General features: G+C 41.1%; 1 protein-coding gene across 1 annotated transcript in view; it reads right to left on the minus strand.

Annotated features, from left to right (window-relative positions):
- XPC (xeroderma pigmentosum, complementation group C) overlaps positions 1–11,215 on the minus strand; it is a 118,635-nt gene that overhangs the window by 86,496 nt on the left and 20,924 nt on the right. The window contains exons 4-7 of the mRNA XM_006876597.1: positions 7,249–7,372; positions 5,853–5,937; positions 4,131–4,288; positions 3,388–3,508 (exon numbers count right to left, since the gene is read on the minus strand). Coding sequence (XP_006876659.1) covers positions 3,388–3,508; positions 4,131–4,288; positions 5,853–5,937; positions 7,249–7,372 — 488 coding nt within the window. The remainder of the gene's footprint in view (positions 1–3,387; positions 3,509–4,130; positions 4,289–5,852; positions 5,938–7,248; positions 7,373–11,215) is intronic.

Consider the following 11,215-nt stretch of genomic DNA (forward strand, 5'->3'; position numbering starts at 1 on the left):
AAGAATTATCGGCATTCCGGAACAGAAAGGATCACACAAGTCCTCAGAGGAGATAGGTGAAGAGCTTCTGGAAGAAAATGTCCATAACATCCTGAAAAGTGAAAATATAAGCATTCAAGAAGCTCTATGAATCCCAGGAGGATGAATCCTAAAAGGATACCACCAAGACACATAATACAGAAACTCTCCAAATTCAAAGATAAGGACAGATTCCTGAAAGCAGCTAGGGAAAAGAGAAGTGTAACATACAGAAACCATGCAGGCAAAAAGGCATATGGGGAGACATATATAAAACGCTGACAGGAAAAAAAAAAAACCTGCTAACCTAGAATCCTCTACCCAGCAAAGCTGTCAATTAAATACAATGGTGCAATCATAACACTCCATGATAAACAGAAGCTAAGGGATTTTGCCAAAGTCAACCCTGCTATGAAAAACATCCTAAAGGTAGTTCTGTGGACCAAGAACCAACAAGAACAGACAACAACCAGAGAATGACATATGTGGCAGCATCACCCTGAACTCAATTGACAAATGGAAGAGTCGAGAACAGAACAAAACTGTAAGAACAAATTCACAGGTTCTGGGAGGTCAGTCTATGATCAAAACAAATACAATGTGAAAGAAGGGAAACAAAGAGGAATAGAGATCCAGGTGGTGAGAAGGTCAGGTAGATTACAGGATAAAATAGACTGTATTAAATGGAGGGGAAAATTAATGTAATATGAGGTTAACCACAACAGTGGGGTTGGGGTAGAGAATTTAGTTCGGGTGTTGGGGAGGACAATACAAGAACGGGGAAGAGGTAGAAGGACAAAATAGATAGGGGAATACTGAGACTGGTTTGCATGGCCAATGTGGGGCAGAGGTAAATAGTGATGAATGCTCAACTTTGGAACAACAGGGATCTGTGATACAGGGATCTAGGCATAGCTTGAAGAGGGGAAAATAATACCAAAATGCTTGACTGTCTTGTAAATACTGGTTTCCCTTGACTACTACTATAAAATAGACACTTGAGTGGGATAGAAAGGAATGTTCGGAAACATGATTACAAAATCGTGTAAGCCCGTCTTCAGTCTATAACTGACTGGAATGCCTAAAAGGGGTTCTCTTGCAAAGTCTTTGCAGAGTATAGGAATCCTGAGTCCCATCCAGAACCAGCTCAGGTGGGACATTCCCACTAGCAAGTACAAGCAGACCAGCCTGGAACAGCTACAGCAACACAAGATACATCTTCAACGAAAGAGCTTCAGGAAAAACCCAAAACAAAAACGTCAGCATGACTGGCTACTACAAAAATAAGACAGCTGTTCACCTGGAAGCCATCAAGGCAAGCAATCACATTCCCTCAGGACAAACTCCCCTTTAAGACTATAACTAAAAGGGAACACCTGAACAGCCAAGTAAGCTTGCTGGCGACCACATTGGTCTACTGATGAGTGGAAGAGGGGGAAAGGTAGCAATGAAGTAATGAGCTGAGTTCAACCACAGTCCATTGACTCCCACTGACCTGGAGATGAGAGAGAGAACAATAAGGGCTGGTTGGTCCAAAGTGTGGTGAGACCTGGGGACACTTGAGCCCATGGACAAGGACATAGCCACAGAGGGCTAGAGCTAAGAGTGAAGCATCCAGCTGATCCGAAGTAAGGGATGCACAAGAACACCCAAACTTACAGACAGCACCCATTTGACCCAGCTATAATCAGAACTTGACTAGATCAAAGATTACAAAAAAAAATAAAGAAAATTTTTGATAAAGGAAACAGGATAAATTGCTACTATTTGATGAACCTGACCTATACTCATGGAGTTTTTAACTCTAAATACCAACAGAGGGGTAAGGAGTCTTCACACCAATGCTATCCCCTCTGTACACAGGATAGATAGGAACAGGCAACTGGCTTACAAAGTTTCAAGAGAGAGTTTAGTTTAAGAGTGTATGTGTTGGGGGTGGGGGGGTGGTTGCAGAAAGAGTCTCCACTGAATAGTTTTCATCTTGTCTAGATGGGTCTAGGGAAAAGAGATGGGGATAGAGTCGTATGATTCAACAGTGAATAATTTGTTATCATGACTAATTGCAACTCTCACAATTATACAGGTAAAAGTTTTGTAACAAAAACAGGGAGAGTGGTTAATCTTACAGTCCAGAAACATAGGACCCTAAGGCCATCAAGAGAGTAGAGCACAAGAAGAATGCGGGACCTCATCCAGAGAAGCAGAGATGGGACATGCAGAGAGGGAGCAGCTGAGGACTCTCGATTCATGGGAACAGAGGGACTAAAAGCCAGTGGCCAGGAGGCAGACCTGCAGAATGTGCCCTTTGAGGTAGAAATTATGATATATGCCTGAGTGTGTGTTTTTTTAAAAAAAGCTAAAGTGAATAAAAGAAATACTATTAACTGATGGTACATGGAGGTGATTATAATCATTGCAATGAAACAAGGTGTTGTTGTTGTTAAATGTAAAACTGATGATCTGCTCTATAAACTTTCACTCAATCCACAATATAAACCTTAAAAACAATAAAAATCCATATGTCAAGAATGAAACACTTAAAGAAAAATTAACAGTAATCCACAAATTTTTCTAAAAATATATAACGAGAACACTTCCTAATTCATTTTGTAAGACGTGCATTATCCTGATACCAAAGTCACAAAGAGACAGCAAGAAAACTATGAATGTATTGCCGTTGTTAATTCCGACTCATGGTGACCCTATATAGGGTTTCCAAGGAGCGGCTGGTGGGCTTGAACTGCTGACCTTGTAGTTAGCAGACTAATGCTTACCCTATAGCGCCACACTAGGACTCCTTTATAAATACAGATGCAAAAACAATCAACAAAATACCAGCAAACCAATCTAGCAGCACATTAAAGGAATTGTAAATATTCCTAAAGGGATTTATCCTAGGAATGCAAGGATGGTTCAACATAAGAAAAATTATACCAGATTAACAGGATGAAAACAAACAAACAAACAAACAAAAGAATCTCAATTGATGCAAAACAGATACCCAATTTAAAATAAAAAAATAAAAATTAGTCAAGACTTCTAAACACAATTTAAAAATAATAACTGTATACATCTCTAAGGCATATGATTAAAAATTAAATGTTTGAATACATCAGGCTACCAAATAGAAAGGAAAATTGCTGAAATTCAACCCTGAATTAAGACTCTGGTCTTAATTTTGATTCTGCTACTTAACAAATGAACAAATGACCTTATTTATCTGATCAGAGCCTCAGCACCTGTTAAAACTTTTAGGAGGACTGAAGAGGAAATATACGTAAAGCACCTGTACTGAGAGCTGACACAACTGGCATTATTACTAGCTAACAGCTATTATTTAAAATAGTGCTGCCAGCAGTCATCACTTACATGCACCAATTCTTCATCATCCCGCGCAGAGTAAATAGCAAATCTCCTTTCCAATGTCGTCTGTAGACTATCTTCCTCACTGGCTGACAGGTCTGCATTAACTGTAAATGTTCCAATGAACCTGGATAGAAACAAGGCATTTTCATTTTGTCAGAAGGTCAAGAGCTAAGGGGACTTTCTGTTCTTTCATAACCAAGCAAATTTCCACTGCCATGTAACAGATTCCTACTCATAGTGACCCTGTCAAACATAATACAACTGCTTCTGAAGTTTCTGATACTGTAAATCTTCACAGTAGCAGACAATCTTGTTTTTAACACATGGGGAAGCTGGTAGGTATTAATCTCCAATCTTTAGCTTACCCCACTGTGCCACCAGGGATCCTTAGCAAATCAAAAGGGGGAGTGAACTGTGAGACTCATGTGCCTATGTTCTACATTCCCTACCCTACCTGGTCAACTTATCACAGAAGACCAACTCAGACCTCACCTCCCTGGGGAAACTTCGCAGAATCCCGCAGGTAGTAATTCAGAGAACACCTTTTGGAGGACTCATCACACGATTCTGTAATTACCTGGTATATATCTGGGAGTCCTGCCAGGACAAGGATTATGCCGGATGTTCCTCCCTCTCCAGCACCAAGTGCCACCTCAGGGAATGGATGTCAAAACGACTGAAACCCACACCTCTGAGAAAAACAAGAATCCTACTCTAAGGTCTCAGGAGCCCAGGTGAAGGCTTACCATTTCACCAAGTTGGAGAGGTAGCAGACATCCATATCTCTCACTGGCACTTTGGTAAAGCGGGTTGGGATGATAGAGAGGCTAATAGCACGCAGATCTGGCTGGTTGCAGATGCCATTGCGAAAGAAGCCATTTGCTAGCAAACACAGAAGATGAACCTGGGAAGTGGGAAGAAAAGAAAACACGGGAAGGTAAGGAAGGAAGACTCCAACCAGCAGAGATTTCTGGTGCTATATTAGAAGACATTTTATGAGCAGGAAATAGTTGTATTCACTTCTATATACAAGAAAGCAAAAATACTAATAGTCATTTCCTTCTCTTGTCATTACCCTTAAAAGAATAACCAAATCTGTAAGATTCAAGAAGAGGCCTTGCCTTTAAGATACACCAAGAAAGACTTACGGATGAAATGTTCAAGTACCTGGAATTTGCTCAAAAAGGATCAGGAGCAAAGGAGAGTGTTGGCACAGAAGAGCACTCCTATGCAAGTCAATGATCACAGCTCAGAGGTGGAAGCAGGAGGCTCACTGTGCTGCTCTGCCTCCTCCTCTGCTCTCCAGTCCCATTCCTTGTCAACCTCCGGAAATGACCACCTGTCTTCCTCCTAGCTCTCCCACAGCTTTCCATCATTTACCCTGCAAAATCCATCATCCCCACCCCTACCCCACTTACAGCTTACATCAGCAAATCTTAGAATTCTCTTAATTCTTCACTTTCTTGAATCTCCAACACCATCAAGAAGTGAAAGGAACATAGCTATCGCGTGTAATCCCTAAGAACTTTGAAGCACATCCACCCACTCAAGCCTCATCACTGTCCCTGCAGTGTACTTAGCACTTCACCTATATAGTTGATTCTTTCCCTTTTAAAGAAATCAACAAGATTCAAAGCAGCTTCCTTCTTTCAGCTGTCATGGTAGCTACAACCACTATGTCTCTGCCATCCATCCCAGCCCTCTCTAGCTCCCAAAAAGAGGGGCAATGCCAATTGAAATTCTCTTTTCTCAATGGTCTCAACATATATTCTCTCCACATTATCTGGTGGGCTGTTCATCCCACTATCCCCTTCACAATTTGGCAAGAGCAGTTTTCCCAACTTCCTGCCTTCCCCTTTTATCTCCACGCTACCCTTTCTCTCTCCTAGGTCTTCCTTCTAAATAGAGCCTTCCTCTGCTACTCAGACCCATACGCATCTCTGACATTGTGCTAAGCATATAGTCGTGGGTTTCTCTGTTTTAAGGTCTTTCTTATTCCACCGGTGAGATCAATACTCCTTAATGGGAGGAAATAATCTCTACACATGTGTCTATCCCCAAATGCCTAGCATACCGTTGCTATGTATCAGTAATACATGTTCAACCATCACCACCTGATGTCAAAAGCCACAGTGACTTTAGCCAAGATCAGTACTAATGTTATTAGACAGGTAAACGAGGATGGAAGAAAAGTGCTTATTATTTAGCCCCTGATACATGCCATGTGCTTCATATAAATTATTTTGTTTCGTACTCACAGCCACCCTATGAGGTTGACACTATTACTATCCCCGCTTTGCAGACAAAGAAACTAAGGCTCAAAGAGAATAAGAGAATTGCTCAAGGTCACACAGTAAGCAGCAGACCCAGAAAGAAAACCTAGTTTTAACTGACTACAGTCCTGACTCCTCACTACCCTGCTTCATCAAACAGCAACAGGTCCGAGCCCTTGATTCCCTTGTCCTGACCTTGTGTGTGTCCTCATGAATCTGTTTATTGAAGCGTTTCATCATCCTCCGAAGATATGTCTCAAACTCCATCTTTATCTTCTCACTGCAATGTGTTTTGAAAAATTACAGAATAGACTTGAAACCAGACACCATTCCACCATTTAATTACTTTTACTCAAAATGACATATGAATGAATCTCTCTCCCTGCTTTCCTGCAAGACTGTACTACTCAAGCAATTATGAAAGCTAACCATTTTCTACATACAACCTGTTCCTTCTCACCTCCAGCACATTCTCCACCCAGCCTATCTTTCTTTCAAAAAGCACCAAATCATTCCTGAAATTATGCCCCAGAAATCCCATCATCTGAAGATGTCTTCTCTGAATGTCTAGCCACCTAATTCCCTCCTTAAAACTTTTATTACATTAGAAGTCCTGCCGTGGCACTGTAGATAAAGCACTGGACTGCTAACTGCAAGGTTGACGGTTCAAACCCACCAGCTGCTCTCAGGAACCCTATACAGGGTCAGTATGAGGCGGAACCTACTTGACAGCACTTAACAACATGTCATATTAACACACACTCATTTGTATGTTTTTCTAATGTAAAATTTCTTCATGGCAGTGTCCCATGCATCTTAAGGAAAACAAGAAGCTCATTCAGTGAGTTTTAGTATCGCCCCACTCTGTGCCTAATAATGAGCTCACTGCACAGCAGAATCCACTGCTGATTAACAGTAGGTTGTTGTTGTTGCTGTGATTAAGTGCCTTCAAATTGGTTACAACTCACAGACACCGGTATAGATTTGAGGCTTTACATCTTCGCAAGAGCAGAATGTCTCACCTTTCTCCCACATAGTGGCTAGCGGGTTTGAACCGCAGACCTTCTTCTTTGCAGTCCAGTGCTTAGTGTATGAAACTACTGCACTCCCCTAATACCAAGCACCACAGAGGCTACTGATGTACTGGGGTGCCTGGGGTGGAAATGGGGACTCCCTACTATGGTGGGGCACTGCCTCAGGTCTTGCAGACCATGATGGAGAGAAAAGCATAACAGTTGAGTCAAACTGGCATGGAATTAAATCTTGGTTCCTCTACTTACTGGCTTACTTAACCTCTAAGTCTGTAGCTCCTCATTTTAATACTGGTCAAAGAAATAAGGTAATGAACAATTGCAGAACCCTTGGCACAAAGCAGGTATCTAATGCATAGGAGGTCCCTGTCCCTATCTCCTGTCCCTGCCAGAACACAAGACTTCTCAAGTCCTAAAGGTGAACCAGGGCTCTCAAAACCAAAATTCCTGACCACTCTCATGGTCACCTTTGCCCACCTATACGTTTTTTCAAGTTTTTATTAAGCAGCAGCTGTTGTCCCCTTTATGTGACAGAAACATGAACAAGTGCCTAATCTTACCTTCTTTCTCTGGTTTTAGCCTGCTCCGGTGTTTCAATCTCTATTTCCACAGGATTCACAAGCAGAACAGATTTAGAGATAACTGCATCTTCTCCCACATCACCTGACACAGGTTCACGGAGTTCTATCAATAATTTTTAAAAACCAAATTATCATTTTAATGCTATATTGAAACCCTACAGAGACATACTCAGCAACTGGTAGAACCCCACACAGCTGATGGTGATGTTTCGAAACCAGAATTACGACAAAGACACTGACCAGATCAATAGCTTCATACCAGGTACCAGGAAATATATTAATTTGCTCAAGCAATGAAATGACATCTAGCATAACTGCTACAGTTGAAGCCAGCACCTGGACATGCTAATGAAAACCCACTGTCATTCTACAAGACCCATCTGTTTTTTACACAGGCAAAATAGGCAAGTTAAATGGGGTTCTGGTAGGAATCACCGCCCACACATCCTTCACATCCTTCAATCCATTCAGGAGTGCAGTATTACTATCTTCCTAGATACAGAAAGAAATTTTTAATGGATTCCACTTGGGTTTTTTTTCCTACCATAATAGCCCTTATTCCACATTATCAGGGATCAAATGTGGGGGTCCTACCACTTGCTGAGTATGTCTAATGTGACTACACATTTTGGAACTGGGAAATCACTACTGTGAGATGGAACTTAGCTAAGAATCCTTTAGTAACTTGAATCCCATATATGTCCCCACTCTGACTGGTGGGCCAAAGTAACATTTGAGGTCTCCTGAAATTAGTGTCAATTCAGACCTCTGTTGTTGTCCAGTGCTACTGAGTCAGTTCCAACTCACAGTGATGCTGTATAGTGTTTCCGAGGAATAGCCAGTGGGTTTGAACCACCGACACTCTGGTTCGCAGTCCCAGTGCTTATCCTACCGCACACCCTGAAAAGTCTGATTACTTCCTTTTCTCCAACGAATTTGTTAAAGGTCACAGATCCCCTTTGGGGAAGGAAGGCTGGGGAAAGACTTACAGTATACATTTCTGGCAGTTTAGAGGGGTCCTTCCTCAAGTGGACACGGCCTCCGCTTCATCAAAGGACTTTTTGAGTAAAAAGGCTCAAGTCAGGGAACTGAGTGAAGGGCCAGGACTTTCTCTTCTGGCGATTCAAGTTCGAATGCCATTCACTTGCCCTAGAATTCTTCTGTTTGTACAAATCAAGTAAATATTTAATAGGTTTTCCATCTATTTGACTCCTAGGGTGATTGTTATTGTTGTCGTTGTTAAGTACCATCGAATCAGTTTCTACCCACAGCGACCCTGTATATAGGGTTTCCAAGGAGCCGCTGATGAGCTTGAACCACTGACCCTGCAGTTCAAATTGATATTATAATTGTCTAGTGCATTAGCCCACAGCACCACCTAGGGATACCCAGCTTCTTCAGTCTGAAATGGATCACACATGCAATCAAGATGTACTGATAATTACTGGCAATTGGAATGCTAAGGTTGGAAACAAAGAGGAAGGATCAGTACTTGGGAAATAAGGCCTTGGTGATAGAAATGATGCTAGACATGGCATGTAGAATTTTGCAAGACCAGTGACTTCTTCGTAACAAATACCTTTTTTAGACCCCATGAAAGATGACTATACACATGGACCTCACCATACAGAGTACACAGAAATCAAATTGACTATATCTGTGGAAAGAGATGGTAGAAAAGCTCCATATCATCAGTCAAAACAAGGCCGGGGCAGATTGTGGAACAGAATCAATTGCTCCTATACAAATTCAGGTTAATTAACAATCTGCAATATGCATTTGATACAACCTTGCTTGCTGAAAGAGAACAGGATTTAAAATACTGATAAAGATCAAGGACCACAGCCTTTCTAGTGGTTGCAACTCAAGAAAACAAAAATCCTCGTCACCTGAATTTAAAGATCACCTCAAGAACAGATTTAATGCATTATACACTAATGACAGAAGACCATAAGGGTTGTGGATGAAATTAAGAACATTTTAAGAAGAAAGCTAAAGGTCATTAAGAAGACAAGAAAGAAGAGACCCAAAATGGATTTTTGAAGAAACTCTGATAGTTGCTGTCCAGCAATGAGATGTTAAGGCAAAGAGAAGAAATGAAGAAGTAAAAGCTGAATAGAAAATTTCAAAGGGCAGCTCAAGAGGACTAATCAAATGTTATAATGAAATGTGCAAAGACCTGGAGTTAGAAAACCAAAAGGGAAGAATATATTCAGCATTTCTGGAGCTGAAAGAACTGAAGGAAATAATTCAAGCCTTGACTCACAATGTTGGAGGGTTCTATGGAGTCCTGGTGTGGCACTGCAGGATAATCCGTTGGATCTCAAGTTCAGTTTGAGCAGCAAGGTTGGTGGTTCAAACCCACCAGTTGCTCCTGGGAAACCCTATATAGGATCACTAGGAGTTAGAATCACCTCGACGGCACTTAACAACAACAGTAACAATTTGGGCAGAATACTAAATGATGCAAAAAGCATCAAGAAAGAACATGGAAGGAATACACAGATTCGTTGTACCAAGAAGAAATGGTCGAAGTTCAACTATTTCAAAAGAACATATAATCAAGGGTTAATGGTATTGAAGGTGCACTGAAGGTTCAAGGCTCCAAGAACTGAAGGAATACAAACTGAAAATTTTCAACACACTGATGGAGGACTGGATATATTCACTCATTATGCCAAGAAACTGGGACTACAGTTGTCTGGCCAATGGACTGGAATGGATCCATATTTGTGTCTAAGCCTATTCAAAAGAGATATTACCCAGTAAAATGCAGAAACCATTGTATAATATCATATGTATTTAAAATTTTGCTAAAGATACTACAAAAACGGCTGTAACCATACACTGACAGGGAACTGCCAACTCATTGGAAGACATTGTATTTGTGCCCATTCCAAAGAGAGGTAACCCAATGGAATGTAGAAATCCTCATATAAAAATATTCGTATCACATCCAAGTAAAATTTTGCTAAAGATAATTTTTAAAATTCCACAGATAATTAGCAATTAATAATTAAGTACAATGGGAAAAATATACCTTTACATGGTGTAATCTAGAAGTTATCACCTTTATCAAGTAGTCAAACTATTATCACTGTGATAGCTACAGTTTTGTATCAATCTGACTGAGCCAGGATTGTCAGTGGTTTGACAAGTAAACTGTAGCTAACCCCCATGATGAAATCTAATATAATGTAAGCATTATATTGCATTAAGTTGTATCACACATAAACTCTATGATGAGGTCTGCTAAGACCAGCCAATCAATTGAACGGATACTTCCTTGGGTGTGTGGCCTGCTTCTCGTATAATGGACACTCAGGCAAGGCTTGATTGCTCCCTACTGGGTTGGTCTTGCATCTGGCGTATCATCCAGCCTCTGGTTCTGTGGACTTGAGCCAGTGGCCTGCACTATTACCTGCTAATATGGGAGTGGTCAGCAGTCTGCCTTCTTAGCTACTGGACCTGTCCATCTACCTGCTGTCTGAACTGATCTTGGGTCATCATTCCCGCAACTATGGGAGTCAGAAGCCTCCAGCCTGACATCTAACCCACGCACTTGGAACAGACCAACTCTCCAACTTTGTGAGCAGTATTCTTTTTTTTTAATTTAAGGTTTTTATTGTGGATTGAGTAAAAGTTTACAGGGCAAATCATCAGTTTCACATTCAACCATTCATATAACTTGTTTCATTACAATGATTATAATCCCCTCCATATACCATGAGTTAAAAGTATTTCTCTCTATCCACTTTAGCTTTTTGAAAAACACACAAACAAAAAAACCCACTCAGGCATATATAATAATTTACAACTCCAAAGGGCACATTCTGCAAGTCTGCTCCTGGCCACCAGTTCTTAGTCCTTCTCTTCTTAGTTAATGAATCTAGAGTCCTCGGCCACACCCCCTCTCCATGCCCCCATCTCTGCCTCCATCTCTGGC

Source organism: Chrysochloris asiatica, unplaced genomic scaffold (genome assembly GCF_000296735.1).
Source record: "Chrysochloris asiatica unplaced genomic scaffold, ChrAsi1.0 scaffold00393, whole genome shotgun sequence".
Lineage (NCBI taxonomy): Eukaryota > Metazoa > Chordata > Mammalia > Afrosoricida > Chrysochloridae > Chrysochloris > Chrysochloris asiatica.